Source organism: Metopolophium dirhodum, chromosome 2 (assembly GCF_019925205.1).
Source record: "Metopolophium dirhodum isolate CAU chromosome 2, ASM1992520v1, whole genome shotgun sequence".
In the NCBI taxonomy this organism is placed as follows: domain Eukaryota; kingdom Metazoa; phylum Arthropoda; class Insecta; order Hemiptera; family Aphididae; genus Metopolophium; species Metopolophium dirhodum.
This window is the reverse complement of record NC_083561.1, coordinates 41,179,561-41,200,473: the sequence shown is the minus strand read 5'-3', so window position 1 is coordinate 41,200,473 and position 20,913 is coordinate 41,179,561. Positions and strand designations below refer to the sequence as shown.

The following is a 20,913-nucleotide window of genomic DNA, read 5'->3' as shown; positions in this document are numbered from 1 at the left end:
TTCAAGCCCTGATAAAAATGAACACTTTCATCATGGAAATCGTGTTTTTTATTTACTCCATGAATGAGTGATATATGAAGCACTTATCAGTTATCACTAGGTTCCAGGATGTAGGGTTTTGATCGGCGGTAAATGGTAATGTGCTGCATAAATCATTAATATCAATGTGCATTGTGAAATACATTAAAGTATGTAGTATGAACGCACATTTTTTAAAAAAATCTCTCAAAACCATTTAATAAATTGTACGATTTCATCTTCAAAGGTTCAAAATGACGTATGTATTGAATGCAATTGTGGATGTAGTAAAAAATGGGAACGATATTGATTCAACCTGTGAATTAGTTAGCAAAGGTAATAAACAAATTAAATACAATTTAAATATAAGATCTGAAATATACTTAACAATGTTTTATAAATAAATCTGTAGACCGTGATAAATCATTGTAAGAGAAGATGCCTATTTTTTTTAAACAAATTATACCAAAATATATAATGAAGGAAAATAGGATACAGTATGTCAATATAACTTTAATATTTGAATTGTCACTGTAATTAATTAATTAATTACAAATATTTAAATATATTGTATTAAATTTAATTGATAATATGAAATAATACACAAAATATAATATTTTTGTTTTCATATTAGGTAGTAATAAATAATTTGTTATTTATTATAATATTATTTTCTTGTCTATATTTTATGATTATTACCTTTTATTAAATTTTTATGTTTAATATATTATATAAAATTATTTCATAATAATATTATATTAAAATTAAAACCATAAGTATCTACTCTGTTATATCTATAATTTAATTACAGTTAATTTTCACTAGAATTAAGTAACTGATTGAAAAAATTATATTATTTTTAGAAATATCAGAGAAAAGATTAACTTTTCTTCAATTTGTTGAGAGTTTGGAAGAAATTTTGACTTCTACAGATAAAGAAATTCGTCTAAATGGAGTAAAGGCATTTGTAGCTGTTTTAAAGAAATTACCTTTGGATTTTTTTGTACCTGAAGAGTTGGATTATATAAATCAATTTTTATGTGAACGTTTCATTGACCATCATTCATTTGTACCAATTGTTTTAATTGGAATTGAATATACTGTAAGACTTAAATCAATTGTATTTTTTTATATAGAATCAAATTTTGAATTAATTTAACATAATTTAGGTACAAATGAAAAATATTACCAAACAAATGATTGTAAGGTATTTTAATACAATCATGCCTCATTTTCATTGTCAATCACAACTTCAAAATGACCGAAATACATTTTACTGTATATTACAATATATATTTTTGAATCGACTAGATGGTAATAACAAATTTCTAATAATTATTTTAACCATTTTAGAATATTTATTAATTTTATAACAACAATTATACTTGTTTTTAATTGTTACAACTTTTTTCTGCTGAATTTACATAATTTCAAAATTAATATTTTTTTGTATTAAATGATCTGAATGTTAATATTTATGTATTAACTCTGATAATCCATACCAATTCTAAATATGGAATTTCTCTGGTAATTTAGAAGAATTAGTAAATAAAAATGAATAGTGAAAAAATGTTATAAAATTATTAAATATTCTACCGCAATTATATCATCAACTAAAATATAATAACAATAAACATTTTTTTTAGACTTACGTTTTATGGGACCAGATTTTTTATATTGTGTTATTTCTTCAATGGACGGTGAACGAGATCCTAATAATTTAATACTGCTCTTTAGAATACTACCACAATTTTTAAGACATTATCCATTAGGACATTTAGCTGAAGAGACTTTTGATGTTATTGCCTGTTACTTTCCAATAGATTTCTATGAAGTAATTAAAAATTGTTATTTGTAATATTTATTCAATTCACTTTTAATGACAATTTTGTTTTACAGACAGAAGAAAGTAAAATTACTAGAGATGAATTGGCAACCAACTTATCTCGATGTCTTACATGTGTAGAAGAATTTGCTGATTTTTGTATTCCTTTGGCATTACAAAAATTAGAAGCTAGTTTGAAAGTTGCAAAATTAGATTCATTGCATTTATTGGTAAATAATTATAACAATTTTGAATAACCAATTATAATTTAATTAAAAAATAAAATAAAAAAAAATGTATGTCCCTTTATAATTTATATTAACCTTTCAAATGTTAAAGTAGCATTACTGGACGCCCTTCTCTCAAGCCGTCAAGCCTTGTAAATGTTATATGTATTAATTATTGTATTGTTTATACAAAAAGCAATTACTCGGTTTTCTTAGTAAAAAATAAAAAGACTTCATTTAGGTTTATTTATAATAATATTTCATGAGAAGTATTTAAAAAAAAAGTGGGTAAGTGGATGTGGCTCTGTTGTACAATAGGTTACAAGTGGATCACTAATGGATGGTGTTAATTTTAAATTCAATGATATAATATTGTATAAGAAAAACAATTCTGAGCAAAAACAGTCAGTCAGCCTATGATATTACTAAGTATATTTGATGATATTATTGTGAATAAAGTAATTTATATATTTACCTATTTACGGAACCTTGTTAAAAAATTGAAAACTGACAATGCCCATATATAGCTCTAAAAGAGTCAAAATTTTATGGTGTATATAAAATGAGAATATAAACATTCAGTGAAATTTTCGTGTATCTACAGTTATTTGTTTTTGAATTGCAACAAAATAATAAAATCGCTACATGAAAATTCGAGTGAATATCCAATATTGTAAAAATATGAACATTGAGATCGATTTTGTGAAAAACTGATCTTGCGTAAAAATTTTAATTTTTAAGTTGTTTTTCCCAGCGCTTTTGAAAACTATTGAGAATTTTAAAATTTGACATCCCTAATGCACCAACAATATTCACTTTCCCATCTAACAAGTTACTGAAGTAGTAAATAAAAGCATTATTTTGACTCCTTATGGTGTACACAGACATAAAAAAAAAAACACACATCATTGTAAAATCAATATTACTCTCCTCAGAATCTAAAAAAAAATTTTTATTTTAATACTTAAAATAGATCTTAACCATCAATTTATAATCATGGGTTGCACAAACAATCACTAATCATTTAATAAGTTAATAGCGAGCTAATGGTCCCTTAAACAAGATTTAGTGGCACATGATTAGTCCATAAAATATTAGTGAACCATTAAACTAATCAATTTTGTATGCAACACCATAAGAATTTTAAATACTTGACTGATGTATTTCTCAATTTATTTTTAAAAATGTTGATAAGGTAAAATATAATTTAATGTAAACAGTTAATATTTCAAAAATATATTTTGACACAAAAATTATATCATCTGCAAATAGCCCTTAAATGGTTTTTGAATTTGCTTTATGTATAAATACGAATGCATTTTATTATTTTAGAAATTATGTTGTGAGAACTTTGATCCTATCAAAATAAAAAATCACATTGAAGAAATATGGCGTATTTTAAAAATGATAATAATGACAGATACTGAAGATTCGGCAGATGAAATTAGAGAAGCTGCTATTGGCGTTTTAACTGCTCTGTTGTATTCTCTTACCATTATTAAAGGAGACAATGAACAAGAACAACTATCAAATTTCTTGGATATTGTTCTTAAAAGTTTGTGTTTCTGAACTTATTGAGAAATTTAATTATTAATTTGTTTTTTTTTTTTAGGTTCTAATAGATTTTTGTTGGACACTCAAGCAACTCTATTTATACCTTCAATCAAACTTCTTTGTAGTGTTGGAAAAACTTCCAATTATGCTTCTCTTAAGATAGCAAACAAAGTATACTTAATTATTAGCTATTTTTTTATGTATATACAATAATGAATGCAACTGTATAATTATTGATAATTTATTTGTAATTAATATAGGTGTATTTAATTTTACTTAACAAAAGTGATGTATCACGAACAGAAATCATAAGAATTATAGAAGCTATGGGATTAATTACAAATATGTGTATACAGATGTCTATCGATTTATCATGTAAGTTACCCTATATACATAATTAGAAAGAATGACATGTTAATAATTTTTTACAAAGTTCTAGTATTTATTTTATTTAACTAAATTTAAAAATTAAGTTTTTAATAATTGTACCATTAGGATATATATAATATTATTATTATTTTTTTTTTTTTAATTGATCTTGAGCCCGGCAACCTAGGCCATTAGCGATTTTTGTTTTGTAGGTTCTTATGTCGGTAGGGGGAGGAACAAGTGTGTGTTAGTTTTGGCAGAATTTTTGATTTGGGCATCCGTAGGTATCTGCCATGCCCGGGTGGGGGATGGCGGCACCTGTCCTCCGGACACCGTGACTTGTCCAAAGAAAAATGCCGCCTATGATTGCAGCCGACGCCTTAGTCCGCTTGGCCACTCCGTCCCCCAATATTATTATTATATTATTATTAATTGTATGTTTAAAATCTTAATTCAAGTTTATGTAAATATGCCACTGATTGGAGACTCCATATAATATTTCTTAAGTTTCGATGTTGTAGAAACTTGTTCTTTCATTTAATACACAGTTCCATTAAATTGTATCAGCTATAACTTTTATTTTACAATTTTTTTTATTTATTTTAAACAATTTTTTATAATTGTGTATCCTATTTTGCCTATCAGAGTACTCTTATTTCTAATTATTTATTGAAAATAAAATAATGGTTTTATTTTTAGCTATACCAGAACTAGAAACAAGATGGGAAGAAATATGTTGTTACTTTTTACTTTATGCTCAAAACGAATTTCCTGAAATAATAATGTCTGCTTTGAGAGCATTAAAAATATCGACTAAAATACTAACTAATTCTCAACGTACAAATTATTACTGTATTTTAATTAAATTAATCAAATCTGATACAACAGATTCTATTAGAAAAGAGACATTATCTTGTTTCAAAGAAGCAGCAACACATTTTAAAGAAGAAGTAAATAGAGAAATCATACAATTTAACTTAAACATTTTTAACCGTAAGTAAATATTAAAAATAAAATTTAATAAATACATTTGAGTATTTTATGTTTGCTTTACTTTTTCTAGTTAATTTATTGAAGTATTTGCTATTTCTTTATTTTTTCTAGAGTCTAATGATATTGTATTAAAATCAAAATGGTTGAATGCATTGTGTTGTTTGGGAAAAGAAGAATATTTTTTTACATTAATCAGCGACAATCTATGTGCTAATTTATCTGAAAAACAAGCAGAAACCGAGATTACTCTTAAATGTTTAAGGTGAATATCTTAATTATGATTTATGAACATTTTATTTATTATTTTTTGCACAACTTATAAATAATGTTTTATTTATTTTATTTCAGAGATCTTGTTAGAAATGTTGAAAATATTAATTTGGTTCATCATTTTGCTTTAAATGGCGGACTCTTAAACTTCATATTAACAACTTGGATCAATGGTATCAAGAGTTGTGCCGATTTCAGTATATTTAGAAATGAAATTATTTTAGAAGATGTTTCTTTTGTTATTAATTCTATTGTAAAAGTAATCAATAACAGGTAACTTTTATTATTGTTTTAATTTATTATCGAACCACTTGAAATATAGTATACTCCGCGCCAGGTTTCGCGCATGCAGACTGTTGGCATTCCCACACTTTGTGCCATTTAGTGTATGTCAAATACGTGGCAATACGCGGATTCAAACGTGTTTCGGTCGGGACACGGGTTCCTTTTCTTGTAGCACGGACTGTAGTAACATACACACACACACATACAAGTCTTGTCTCTGTCTTTGCTTTCATACACCATAATTTAGAAAGTTGGTTAGTTCATCTTGAATTTTGATATGTTTTTTATATCCATGCCTATATTATTAACAAATATCATTTATCACACGTAAAAAATTAACACTAACTATCATTATTTTATTTATTTTTTTACATTCTCATCTATCAATCAAATTGACTGACGCAATACTCTATCAAAAATTCTTTAAAATAAAATACATTTTTTTATTAATTTTAATGAGCAGAAAATATATTTAATTAATGGTAAAAATAAATAATTATGAAAGGGATTATATTGTAAACAACATCTGTGATGATAGTATTATAAAACAATTTAACATAAATTCAAATTACCCTGAAAATTACCAAAATATTACTCATACTACTTATATGAGTATACTCAAACGCCAACAGAATTTTGTATGGTCTGTCAGACCATACCCATCTATTAAATCAGTTTTGGTCTTCAGCTTTTGTTTCCAATTATCAAGTGCAACTGATTACTTTACCGTTTTAATCTTAGCCAAATGCAAACTATGTGTTTGTTAGAATATTAAAGTGACGCTTCTGACAGCGTGGCACTTGGCATGTGTTAGCCACATTCTTACCACCGTGCTCAGAAGCTTTTCGTCTGAGATCACTCTTATTTGAGACACTACATTAATTAAAATCTTAAAAATTTCCAATTTATAAACAAATTAAGATAATTTATTGATTTAGGTTTCTATCATAAGTATATAGTTAAACATATAAATTAAAAATGATTTATGAAATTCTGGTTTATTGAATAAATTAGGTACAGTAATTAGTAATTATGTTTATGTTAAAAATAATAGTAACAATATATACATATATTTGATTTTAGTGAACAACTGCAAATACTTAATCAATTCAGCCAATATTTCAATGACATTATGAATACAAAAATAAATTTTAAAACACTTTCTGATACACAACAAGGCATACATTCATATATGGTAACTAATGGTTTCAATTCTTTTAAAAATTGTAATAATTATTAATATGTTTCACATTATTGTTATCATTCATATTGAGAAATTTTAATTTAAGAACTTATCTGTATTTTTTAGTACACGAGTTTGATTTTACTATACCTAATGTTGTATAGTGTTGTAACTATTAATAACAATAATAAGTCCATTAACATAACAACTCTAAAATTAATTGCAAAAAGAGTTTAAACTAAGCGGTTTCATCTATTATTTACTATTTCATTTTAAGCGAAAGTGGTTTTTTTAGAGTATTAAAATTACATGGGATTTTTTATAACACTATTTGGGAATTTGGGTCATAAAACTTCTATGCTCTATTAAAATAAGTTTGGAAAAACTGCGCAGCCTCGGAACGGTATGACCGCTGTGATTTGCCAGTAATAGCCAGCAACCAACAGCAGCCAACAGACTGCACATGTATGAACCTCGACGCGTTTCCGTCATAATTATTTACCAAACTTATTTGAAATAGAGTATAATGGTTAAGAAATATTAATCACAGGTTGTGCTTTAAACATCCTACATTTTACATATTATTACAGGTTATTTTATTAGAAAGTATTCTAAATTCATTAAATACAAATATAAAACTGAACAATATGATTTTATTAATTGAAAACTGCATTGAATTATCAACATATTCTAATAATTCAATATGTAGTTTATCTGCTTCCCGATTAACGGCAACATTAATTAATAAATATATTGATGGTATGTTCATAATTAACTTTTTTTTATTGACAATGTATAAAAGCTAGTTATTATAATATTTAATTTTTAGGTGATGAAAATGATTTCCTAATAGATAAATTTAAATTGAATTTAGAAAGTTATTTAAATTTATCAAATTTCAATAATGTTATAATTCAAATTTCATGGATCACTAAGTCTTTATCTCTTAAAGGTCATAGAAAAATGCTACAATGGATTGATTGGGTAATTGAAAAAATAATTATTTAACTGATTAATGTTTACTTAATATTTTATTTTTAGTCATTGAATTTATTGGCAGACCCTTTGTATGGGAAGATGATGACACAGTGCTTTAAAATGTTAACACAAACAGATGATGGATATCTAAATAAAGAGTGTTTTTGTTCAGTAAAGTTAGTACTTTTATAAACCATACTTTAGTAATTGGTATTTATTACTATTTAATACCTTAATGTATTGTCAAAAGAAACTAGGAAACTCGCTTTACTATATAGAACAGCGGTTCCCAAACTGTTTTGGCTCGTAGTGCCCTTTTTGAACTACGGTTTTCTAAGGGCACGCTTCCCAAGTAATTCTTCTTCTTTCTTAGCTTAACGGTCCCTGTAGAACCTGAGCTGCCACAAGAAATTCTCTCCATCTTTCCCTGTTCAATGTCAGGTCAACTGACACGTTTCTTCCCAACATTCTGTTATCTTTCTCTACCGCATCTTTCAATCTCGTTTGTGGTCTGCCTATTGGTCTTATCTTATGTATGGTCTCTGTTAGTACCACAAATTAAGATATCTTAATTTGTGGTTAGTACTTTTCATATGATATCATTATCAGCTCGCCATACATGCCCAAACCATTCCGGTCTCTTAACTTTTATATATTATGATAAAATATTGGGTTTCCATATAGTCTGTATAAGTCGACATTTTTCCTTTTTTCGGATGTTCCTAAATCTAAACCATAAATTTAGTCTTCTCCTAATTTACACACGGCCCAATTTTTTTACTAGCTGCCAACAATTCAGTTATAGTTAGGGTAATTTCTTGTCTGGTGTTACCTAAAATGACTATGTCGTCTACATACTCTAATATTGATTATTTACCAACTATCTCCATTTTTTTGTCTTTAGCTTAATTTTCTTATGGTCTTCTCTAGACGTATGTTAAATAATGTCGGGAACAGGGCATCGTCTTGTTGTAGTCCTGAATTAACTTTGAATTCTGACGACAGCTCTCCAAGAAATTGTACTTTAAATACTGTCTTGGCATTGCACGGTTTGACCATATCATCGTATTTCTTTGGTATACCAAAGCTAATCATGGCTTTCCTTAGTTCTTCTCTATTTATACTATCATATGCCTGTTTGTAATCGATGGATACCATGTATAAGTCTTTATTAAATTTGTGATGTTTTTTCATTGTTTGTTTGAAGATGAAAAATTGATCTGTAGTTAATTTTCCTTTCCTGAAGCCGCACTAATATCTTCCAACGATCTCCTCAGCAAAGGGAGTCAACCTTTCTAAAAGGATCGATGAAATTATTTTCAATTTTGTAACAGGTATCTAATAGGGAGATTCCTCGGTAATTTTTTGTTTCAAGCATATCCTTTTAGCATATTATGGCTGTATTCTATTCTTCAGGTTGTTGCGTGCACCCGTCTTACAGGAGATGGTGACAAGATAGGATGATGGTAGAAGCGTCAAATGATCAACAATTTGTAGTTCGATGAATTATTTATTAAAAATTGTCAAAAAGACAAGTTAAATTTATACTGGTTAGCTATTCAAATTAACAACGAATACTGGTGTCTTAAAAAATAGCAATTGCTTGAATATTCTCTAAGTCCGAAATATGCCGTTAACGAAAATAATCTAAGTCCAACGAGAAACTAGTGATTACCATAATCGAAAAGGTACAGGAGTGCGTACGTATGGTGGCAAGATCACGTCTGAATAATGGGCCGCTCCCAGGGCTCTTATATAGTCCTATCCCCCCCCCCTTTACTAGACCCCTGGCGGACTGTGTCGGTGGTTCTCACAGTCCGTGGGGCCTTCCATAATTAGATGATTGACTAATTCGTAGTGCGAACACTGACCTATGATTCAGGGTTGCAGATGTGCCTTTGGTCGATGTGGGGTATCGTTATAATAAGTGCGTATGTCACAGTGCCAAGATCTAATTCATAGAATCTATCGTGCGTCGCTGAGTTCCCGCAGATATTCTTACCGGCTCGGGTTCTATCATCTGGCCGTTGGCGGATGCTGAATCTGTTGCTAACAATTATAATGTTGCTATCCCAGGGTCTTGTGCACTACGCTGACATCATCCCAACCTTCTATATGTTATCCTAGTACATTAGATATTCGTATATTCTAACTGTGTAGGAGCAGAGTAGAGGGGTCCCGTACGTAGCAAGATACCTGTTGTTTTTCCCAAACTATGTTGATCAGTTTCCACACTTCATTCTTCACTGCTTCTCCGTTGCTCTTCAATAGTTCTGCTACAATGTTTTTTTCTCCTGGTGACTTCTAACCCAGGTTAGAACCCTTTCCGAGTAATAGCATGACTAATCATATTAAATAGAAAAAATAAATAAAAACTAATTATTATAATTAGTTATAATTATAAATTGTTATAATAATATATTAATAATTATTTAATTGTTATAATTTTAAAAATTATTTTCCTTTAGATTATTATACAGACAAAGAATATTCTGTTATGTTATTGAACCACTCATATCTAAGTATAATACATCGCCTGAATCTGTTAAAGAAAATTATCTCATTAGTATTTTATACCAAATGGATGGTAATACATATGTGACTCTTTCACCATATTTTTCGAAGGTAATCTTAAAAATGATTAATATTGATAATTGTTTATAATAAATAAATTATATTTTTACATTAATACCTATATAGTGTAGACATATAATAATTTAGTGGATGCATTTATTTATATATACACATGAATTATTTATTTATTTTGTCTATTAAACAATTTAATTGTTGCAGATATTACCTCTATTACTTCAACTTTTATCTCCAGAACAAGTTTATGTCTTACAGTCGTTGCAAACTTTTCGTAATCTATTAGAATCCAAGACTCCAGTATTGGAAGATTATTTGCAATCTTTTGTTCCAAAATTGCTAAACCTGTCTCAAAGTTCAAAGTATATGAATATAAGAATAGTAGCTTTACAATGTCTTTACAACTGCTGTGACTATTCTTTAATTAAACTTTTACCCTTAAAAAGACAGGTAATAATCCAAAAAAAATACAATACAGTTTATTTATATTACAAATAATGATTATTTTTAGGTTATTTCTGAACTGGCAAAATGCTTAGATGACAAAAAACGATTGGTTCGAAAAGAAGTGGTTAGAACAAAATCTCGATGGTTGTCTATAGATGTAGTAAATGATGATGATTAACATTGAACACATTTAATTATATGTTTATTGTTATAATATGTTGTCAGGAAATGTTCAGATTGTTAAATTTAATGTTGCCATTGGATATATTTATACTTAATTAGCAAAATATTGATATTCATTTTCAAATAAAATATACTTAGAAATAAATAATCACTAATTATTGTTAGATTAATTATTATTGGAATGAATTTGAAAATGATATCTGATTTACATTATGATATTTTTAACTGTTGATAGATTAGCACATTATAAATGTTGTTAAATATCTAATAAGATGCAAACAAAAATTGAGTAGATCGTCATTATTTGATCCTAAAACTGAAAATAAAAAATATATACATGATGATTTATAACCATGTTTAGCTTATTTTATTGGTGAATACCAAGACAGTATAGATATTAGATAGCTATGATCACATAAAACGGTTAAGTCGCTGCATCTCAACTCAGGCCTACATTATGGATCTTCTGGAGAAGGAAAGTGGGCTAAATTTACAAATTAAAAAGCTCGCTGAAACCGTTTGAACTAGTTTCAAATGTAATTTTATCTACAAATGAATGATATAATTAAATTTACTAAATACCAGAAATTTCTTGGGTAAAACAGTTGACAATAAACCTATCTATAAAAAAACAAAGTATTTTTAATGTTGTTAGTTATTTTCGCTATTGACTACCTACCTAGACTATGGAATATTTAACCATTTTTATTAATTATATTGTACTTTATACCCTCCTACTTTTTTTTTTTTTTGAAATTTGTATTGTTTTAACTTTCAAGTAAGTTGTAAGTAGTTCAGTTGATTAAACAAATACATTTATAATCTATTTATGAAAATAAAAACCATGTTTTATATTTTATATAGTATATAACTACACACATTGCAAACGATTTACTACACAAACCAAATAAACATATTCTGTATACTTACCTATGATATATGAACTGATAAATACATACATATCAATATAATATTACAGTTGTCAGGTGAATTATTAACTGGTGGAGATAATCAAATAGCCACTTTCTTATTTTGGTAATTCATAATTAGCATACAAATACTACTACAGTTACTATATAATATATATTAATAAATAAATAGATCCTCATCAAGTCATATTGTATAGCTGGAGGTTAGTTATTAATTTGATTTTATGCTCATGATTAAACATACCTTTAGTATAGTCTACTCGACTCGAGCTAGGATATTTTATTATATAATTAATATTTATACATTTATTTATTATAATATATACATATACCTACCTACAGACCGATACAGTGGCTATATCGTGTATATTTATGCCAAATCAAATATATAAATACCAATATAAGGCGTGACCGAGTAGGCAAAAGGACAAAAGGCAGTCAAATATAATATAACAATAACGCAGTTTATTGAATCAAAAAAAAACATGTAAATATATTATATTAATAAAAAAAATCTAACTTTTCGACTTTATGCCTGTATATAGTAATACCTCCGCGACGTAAAGTGGTAAAACTCGACTTTTCTAAAAAATTATCTATAAACACGCGCGACGGCGGGCCCGCCGGGAACAAAGTACGACCGCGCGCGGCCTGTACATTTAGCGGGGAACGCGATGTCCGAGCGAGGACGCAGAAAGTCTTCAAAGGGTGTAAAGATTGATATCTTCATACATAAACTAAATTATTTATATTAATAGATAAATAAATAAGCTAATCAATAAAATATATAAGTTTTTATCTTTAAATATAAATACAAAGTTCTTCGTAAATAATAAATATACCTTTTTTTTTATCTGATAATATTTTCTATAAATCTTCAAACTTATAATCTCTAAGTTCTACGTAGATATACCTTTTTTTCTGATATATAATATTACAAAGCAGAGGCCTGGGAGACCGCCCATCGAATTTTTCAAAAATCGCCAAAGGAGCGCCACGCGGCTCTCTGCTTTATAGTTAGTTTTATATTTTATATTAATATAGCAGTACCTTTTATTCTACCTATTATTCTGTTGAAATAAATAAAAATACAAATCTACTATTAATACGAAAAAAAGAAACAATATTTTAACCACATAATTTTTATTTTTTTTGAGCCGAAAGAAGTTTTACACAAAATTGTCTGAATTAATGATGACATATATAAAAAAAAACTTATTTCTGGTTAGGTTAGGTCCCCATGTCGCCGCCGTCTTGTCTGGTGTTCTTCGGTCTGAGGAGGAGGGAGGTGTGGACTGCGGCTTCACTCTCCTCGGAAGCATCCGCACAGCATCAGGCGTGTGACCCGCCTCACACCCTTCCACGTGGTGGCCACTATTCGCCTTGCGCGTCCACGTGGAGGTGTGGGGTCCGCTGGTTTTGGTGCTTCCAATTCAGTTATCCTGGCCAGTCCATTTCCGTCCCTCTCTTTGCCCTCGGCCGGTGTCTCTATCATCTGTTCCGGAACTGCCTCTGCGTCTCCGCCGGCCATAGCCTCCGATGAGTCTTCATCGCAGACAGCTTCAACAATCTCACCCAAAAGGGTGTTCACGACGTCATCTGGGCCTTCTTTGTCATTTATATCCTCTGGGACTTCCTTTTCGTCGATAGGCTCTTGATTGTTCTCGTTTTCAATATTCTCTTGATTTTTGTCGTAGTCCAAATGCTGCTGCCCTTCGTCGACTTTGACGCAGACAGCTTCGACTATCTCACCCAAAAGGGTATTCACGACGTCATCTAAAGCTGGGTCTTTCATGTCGTTTATGTCCTCTGGGACTTGCTCTTCATCGATATGCTCTTGATTTTCGTCGACAGTAAATTCGTCAATAAGCTTGTTAATCATCTCCCTCGGGATTGCGTCTATATCGATCTCCGTCGTGGCCATGTTATTTTATTTACAGTGTTTTTTTTCGGTATAGTTTGGAACAAGTATCTAATACTGTTGGAGACAAAATTGTAAGTGAGTTATAAAAAACAATTTCGGTCTAAGCAGTCACCGAAAAATACAAACATTGCCCAGACGACGGTTACGACGTCGTTTATTGCTAGCCAGCGTGAGTACGACCGCGTCGTTTATTTAACGGCTTATTTTCCCAAACATCATTATTATCGATACGTACTTATGCCTATAATATAATATTATTTTAACGAAAATTCGTCTTTCGAATTGTATTTGTACTCGTCTTATACTTTTAGGTTGAAGTCTTTTATATTCACTGGGCGGAACGATGAATGTATCTACTAGTGTATTTTTTTTATTTTTTATTTTTGTGTCTGTCATCACCTTTTAGGACAGTAAAAATGCTTGGAATTTCTTCAACAGTAACTTATATTGTATAAGTAACTCTGATAGGAAAGTGAATCTAGTTGGTAGTTTGGGGGTCAAAAGTAAAAATTTCCCAGTAGTTTTTAAAAGCGTCGTGAAAAACAAAAGAAAAATTAAGGAAAAACGGGAATTTTTACACAAAATCTGTTTTTAGTGTAACTATAAAACAATTAAACGTATATACATGCAATTTTCACTGGTTGTTTATATTTGCATTTTCTATAAATGGTAAAATTTTAAAAATATTTTGATTTGTTTTGAACTGTTTAGGAACATTGTCAGTTTCCAATTTTATTAGTATTTTTTTCTATGTATGTCAATAAAACTTTATTTGTTGGGTAAAAAAGCTTGAAAATTTAATACAAGGCTCCTATACTATATTGTTACAATGATATTAGAAAAATATTTAAAAACCTTAGTCACAGTTTTTATTTATAAGCATTTAAAGTTTAAATCTTCACAAAATACGGAAAATCACAAAAAATAGCAATTTATTTTGAGTTGAAAATTCATAAAAATTTTTCTTTTTAAATCTAAGATTTGAAAATGTAATACAATTTTTTTTAAACTAATTATGATTTATAGAGACTTCACAGTTTATAAATTTTAAAATTCCACACAAATCGTATTAAGGCGGCCCTGACTATATTATATTAAGTATTAACTATTGCGTATAGTGCAGGAGTTTTTAACCTTTTTTTAAACACGGCAGTCGGCAGTACGGCACACTGCAATGTGCTCTTGACAATATTTTCACGGCACATGTCTCAGCCAAAAAGTTTTCTTCATAAAAATAGATAAAAAAATTTACTGTGTTTTATTACACATAATATATTACTGTATTTTATTAATTTATATTATATAATTTATATTTTATATGTTATACCTATATATTAATATAAAAAAACTCTCAACACACCTAGATAATGCTTGAGCCGCGGCACATCGGTTGAAAACCACTGGTCTATGGTGCATAGCACCTAATTACCAACATGTAGTCATGACGTAGTCATGTTGATTATATTATATTAATGTTTTACGTTGTGTAATAATTGCGGTATCCCTACCATCTTAGTAATGATAACTAATTAAGTAGGTACCTATACTTCAATGTCATTTACCGGTATTTCAATAATTATACATAATTTCAACTAACCTATAAGACTGATGGCTCCTATGGTCTACAAAAAATTAATATTATTACCGATCGTATTCGATAGATCATATAAGATAACTACAATCTATAAATATGTGGGTATATATCGCTCAGTCAAAAAACTCAAGGTTTCTTATAAGTTTTATTATAGCTAGGTACTTAAAAATATTAAAGGTAGACGGGTTGTACATAATATATAATATGTGAGCAGGGCTTGCATTTGAAAAAAAAAATTCCATTTAAGTATATATTTACAATTAAAACGTTAGGTACACAGTTTTTGCGTTTATCGTTATTCAGAATAAAAACGTTATACCTACAAGTTTTGCGTTCATCGTTATTTAAAATACCTAGTTTTAATACCTATTAAATTTAAAAATAATAACTGTTTGGGGGTAGGTACCAGATACGTAATATACTATAATCTATTCTTAGATTGTTTGCATGATATTATAATGTTTCTACGAAACCAACAGACCTTTATTTAGATAAATAGATTTTTAAATATTTCGTTTTGCGTTACCTTTGTTTTGTTTGTGGTATTTAATTATTTTTGATTATCGCTTTCCGTTATAATTACGTTTACAATAATTTCAATCGTTTTTTTTTTTTTGTCAAATATAACGTTATTACTTATCATAATTACATTTATTTATTTTAGATTCTGAGCGGAGTGATGAATGTGTTTATTTTACAATGATGCGTGTGTTTTGTTCCTGTCATTTGTGTCTGTCATCACTTTTTACTAAGGGAAAGTAAAAATGCTTATATATTCATCAACAGTATCTTCTCTGATAGGAAAGTGAATCTAGTTGGTACTTTTGGGGTCAAAAGTGAAAAATTCCAAAAAGCGCAGTGAAAAACAAAAGAAAAATTAAGGAAAAACGGGAAATTTTACGAAAAATCGGCTTTCGACAAAATCGATTTTGGTTTTTGGTGTAACTCTAAAACAAATGACAGTAGATACATAACATTTTCACTTATTGTTTATATTAGTATTTTCTATACACGATTTTCTACACGAAATTTTCAAAACATATTGATTACTGACTACATAGTGATACTGTTTACGGACATTTTCAGTTTCTAATTTTTTTAGTTTTTTTTCAATGAATGTGATAAAAATTTAATTCGTTGTGTCAAATTTTTTGAAAATTTAATACAAGGCTCAAAATATATTGTTACAATGGTAGTTATAAAATATTAAAAATACATAATCACAATTTTTGTTAATAAGCATTTAAAACTAAAATTCTGACAAAATACGTAAAAATGACGAAAATGTGACAATTATTTTGAGTTAGAAATTCCTAAACATTTTTCTTTTTAAATCTAAGATTTTAAAATTTAATTCAAGATTCTATCTTTAGGCATTAAAAAAAAACGTCTATAAGAAAGTCAAGTTACATTTTTATGAACGTTTGTAGTTCCAAGTACCCACTAATATACAATTTTCTAATTGCAAAAAAAAATACTAAAATCGTTGTCCCATATTTAAATATTTTATAATTTCGTCCAAATATTAAAAAAAACATATGGTAATAGTTTTAGTAACTGAAACAAAAAAATAACGTGTACCGGAACCGTAAAGTGAAATTATTTGCAGTTTATGAGCGTTTGAATTTAAAATTGTTTTTGACATTGCATGGTTATTCGCCAGTAAATTAACGAATTCTTGTCAAACGATTTTGTTGTAATTCAAAAACAAAGAACCGTAGTTACTCAAATTTTACAAATTTATATTGGCATTTTTTATGAATACTTGGTATAATTTCAAAATATTTCGACTCTTTTGAGGTATTTATAAACGTTTGACGCTTGACATTTTCAATTTTTTTTTAAAAATATTACCTTATTAAAATTATTAATTATTTAATATTACCTTAATAAACCATTTTTTTACAATAATATTATTTTTATTATATTAATGATATTAGAAAAAAATAGTGTCTGTTATACAAAAAACATATTATAGACTATAGTAACAATAAGTAATAATTATTTATAAGTGCAGGACGCAGATGCGTGACACTCGTAAGTGACAATATTGAAATAATTGTGCCTATATTTTTTTTATATTTTTCAACTACTATTGAAGCAATATATCAGGAGCCTTGCATTAAATTTTCACGATTTTTTACCCAACAAATAAATTTAATAAATACATTTTTTATGGAAAAAAAACAAAAAAATTTGAAAACTGACAATGTCCATAAACAGCTCAAAAAAAGTCAAAATATTTTATGGTGTATAGCGAATGAAAATATAAACATTCAGTAAAATTTTCATGCATCTACAGTAATTCGTTTTAGAATAACAATAAACCGCTACATGAGAAATCAAGTGAATATCCAATATTGTGAAAATATGAACTTCAAATGCTCGTAAAAATCAAAATATTTTAAAAATTTTATGGTGTATAGAAAATTCAAATATAAACAACCAGTGAAAATTTCATGTATATACGTTCATTTGTTTTATAGTTGCACCAAAAACTAAAATCGATGTTCTCGAAAACAGATTTTGTGTAAAAATTCCCGTTTTTCCTTAATTTTTCTTTTGTTTTTCACGACGCTTTTAAAAACTACTGGGAAATTTTTACTTTTGACCCCCAAAGTACCAACTAGATTCACTTTCCTATGAGAGTTACTTATACTATATAAGTTACTGTTGAAGAAATTCCAAGCATTTTTACTGTCCTAAAAGGTGATGACAGACACAAAAATAAAAAATAAAAAAAACAAAAATCATTATAAAATCAATACATTCATTGCTTCACTCAGAATCTAAAACTAAGAATTTAATACTCCGACACCAAACACAAAAATATAATTATAAGAAAAACGATTTTGAGTGAAAACGGTCAGTCTGCAGCCTATGATATTACCAAGTATATTTGATGAAATTATTGTGAATAAAGTAATTTATATATAACCCATTTATGTGGAGCCTTGTTTTAAATTTTCAATCCTTAACTATAAAAGTTGAACATTTTATACATTTTTAACTACAAAATAATTATTAAATTATAAATTTAATAAATTTTGTCAAAATTTGAACTTTAAATGCTTATAAAAAAAAAATTGTGCATATGTTTTTTCAATATTTTTCATCTGCCTTTGAAAAAATAACCTAGGAGGCTTCTATTAAATTTTCAAGCTTTTTTACTCAACAAGTAAAATTGTATTGATATTTATAGAAAAAAGATCTAAAAAAAATGGAAATTGACAATGTCCGTAAACAGCTCAAAATAAGTCAAAATATTTGGAAAATGTTATGGTGTATAGGAAATGCAATTATAAACATTGAGTCAAAATTTCATGTCCCTACGGTCATTTGTTTTAGAGTTACACCAAAAACCAAAATCGATTTTCTCGAAAACAGATTTTGCGTAAAAATTCCCGTTTTTCCTTAATTTTTCTTTTGTTTTTCACGTCGCTTTTGAAAAGTTTATTATAGTTACACAACTATAATATAATAGTCATCTGGCTATAATTGAATAAACAACTTTACCGTTTTAAATGCTAAAAACGAAATAATATATTAAATATAATGCCATAATGTAATAAATAATATCTTGGACCATAGTAACGAGATTTGCTTATTTAAATTTAAGTGTTTAGAATTAGTTATGTACACGACCACATTCGTCTGATCAAACTCATACCGGACGAACTTGGAGAGAAACGCTGGTTGAGTTAGATAGAATCATCGGGGAATGTCCAGGAACTGCAGTGGCGCCAGACTGGATGGCGCCTATACAATAATGAGATATACTGCACCGAGGACAAAGAGAGGACTAGCGGCGGGCAGACGGACCTGGACGCCACGAGGCCGATCCCGAGTGGACACGGTCGGCCTCCTCTGCGGTGATCGGGCCACGTTCTCGTTGGGAAGCGACGACGGCTTAGGATTGGTGTACTACAACGTAATATGCGGCCGAACGGCCGGCGGCGGAGGAGGAGGATGCGAGCTCGACGGTGGAGATGGATAAAAAAAACTATGGCGTGCAGCGGCACTTGCAGCAGCTGAAGAAGAGGATCGGGATCGGCGAGGACGAGTTTGGAGATCAGCCGCCGCCGGAGGACCACCGAAGGCATAATGTCATGGAAATGCTGCCCGCGTCCGGGAAACCGGCCCGCCGGTGAGCGAGGACGGTGTTCGTTCTGCTGTGGTCAGGGCGGGCAAGCAGCCGGGCGAACGGGACTAGAAAGCCTGCTGCAGATGTCGAGGTGCGCGTGCTAGAGTTGCAGGTGTCGGGACCGGGAGATGGTGACAACAGAGTCGAAGTTGAAGAGGAACAAACGGAGTGACGGTGAAACTGAACGGGGTAAGAAGAGACGTACCAGTTCCGAGAGAAAAGGACTACATAACATTTATACATAACAGCACTTATAGATCAGCCAAACCCATGTCCAAAATCCAAATCAAATATTACCTATACTTCCAATTACCAAACAGACAACATGACAACACATTACATTATAACGTAAGTTATAAGCATACAGTATTTATGAACTAAAAGTGTGTTACGACTTACTATATATAATATACTATATTATAACAATGTGTCGAAAAATCGTCAAAATTGTTAATAATTATTCTCAAAATTACAATTTAAGCATACCTACCTACGATTGACCAGCGAGCCTCCAAATGAAATGCTCGCCGGAATTCTTAAAGCCATATCGCACTGCTCGGAACTGCCATCGTCTTCAAACCATCTTACCCTTTTATCAGTTTCACCGTCATCTCCGAAAGTTCCTCGTCCTCCTCTAGTCACCATCTCCGGTTCTGGCACGCACGGGCTGCACTTCGATCTGCAGCAGAAGCTTTCCAAGCTTTCAAAACCGCCCGGCCGACCGCCTGCCGGCCCCAGAACGAACACTCGGGCCGGTTTCGCGAACGCGGGCAGCATTTCCGTTGTGGTGGTCCTCCGGCAAAGGCTGATTTCCAGACTTGTCCTCTGCTTGGTCCCGTGCAGGCTACTGCCGCCGCTGCATGCCATAGAAATCTCCGTCGAGCACCAGAGCATTCTCCTCTCCAGAAAACTGCCGGCTTGGTTCGGCCGCTTGTTGTAGTGCACCTCGCGCCGTCGTCGCGGCCTGACGAGAACCCCCCGCGGGGGTGGCTCGGTGGCCGCCAGGCGTCCTGGTCCGACAGCGCGCCGAAAAATGTCCTCTCGTCGTCCTCAGTGCAGTATGTCCATAAGCCGGACATTCCCTGATATCAAAAACCAGCGTTTCTACTCGACGGTAATCGACCCGTTGAACAATAACAATAGTGTAAATCAGGAATTGGCGAAATACTTTCAAAATTTGTCTTAAAATACAAAATACATTTGATTTTAACGAGTTATTTATTATTGTCAAATACAGAAGACTATATTATATAGATACACTTGAAAAAAACCTACATATCTAATTAAATAAAATTAATTGTAAATTATTTAATAATAAATTGATGGTTGTTTTACAAAAGCCTAATTGTTTTGATTTTAGATTCTGAGTGAAACGATGAATGTATTGATTTTACAATGATG

The 20,913-nt window shown here is 29.9% G+C and overlaps 1 protein-coding gene and 1 pseudogene across 2 annotated transcripts; both read left to right on the top strand.

Moving 5' to 3' along the window:
* Positions 1–120: 120 nt before the first annotated feature.
* On the top strand, positions 121–11,272 carry LOC132939238 (MMS19 nucleotide excision repair protein). 2 transcript variants are annotated; one of them, XM_061006313.1, is made up of 19 exons: positions 130–188; positions 266–354; positions 882–1,120; positions 1,188–1,332; positions 1,665–1,852; positions 1,918–2,073; positions 3,403–3,625; positions 3,683–3,795; positions 3,885–3,999; positions 4,693–4,986; positions 5,098–5,248; positions 5,335–5,529; positions 6,625–6,736; positions 7,315–7,483; positions 7,554–7,708; positions 7,766–7,878; positions 10,171–10,327; positions 10,496–10,741; positions 10,803–11,272. In XM_061006313.1, the coding sequence occupies exons 2-19, from the start codon at positions 273–275 to the stop codon at positions 10,914–10,916; spliced, it is 2,967 nt and encodes a 988-aa protein (XP_060862296.1). In that variant the 5' UTR covers positions 130–188; positions 266–272; the 3' UTR covers positions 10,917–11,272. The 2 variants fall into 2 exon arrangements, with proteins under 2 accessions (XP_060862295.1, XP_060862296.1); XM_061006312.1 differs by having other exon boundaries at positions 121–354.
* An 8,755-nt stretch (positions 11,273–20,027) lies between these two features.
* LOC132937934 (uncharacterized) lies at positions 20,028–20,735 on the top strand (annotated as a pseudogene).
* The last annotated feature ends 178 nt before the right edge of the window (positions 20,736–20,913 follow it).

Bases quoted from the DNA above. Each gene is read 5' to 3' on its own strand.
- LOC132939238 (XM_061006312.1), top strand. From the start codon at position 273: ATGACGTATGTATTGAATGCAATTGTGGATGTAGTAAAAAATGGGAAC. The intron at 1,333-1,664 runs GTAATAACAAAT...CATTTTTTTTAG, and splicing joins ATTTTTGAATCGACTAGATG to ACTTACGTTTTATGGGACCA. The intron at 7,709-7,765 runs GTAATTGAAAAA...TTTTATTTTTAG, and splicing joins TGCTACAATGGATTGATTGG to TCATTGAATTTATTGGCAGA.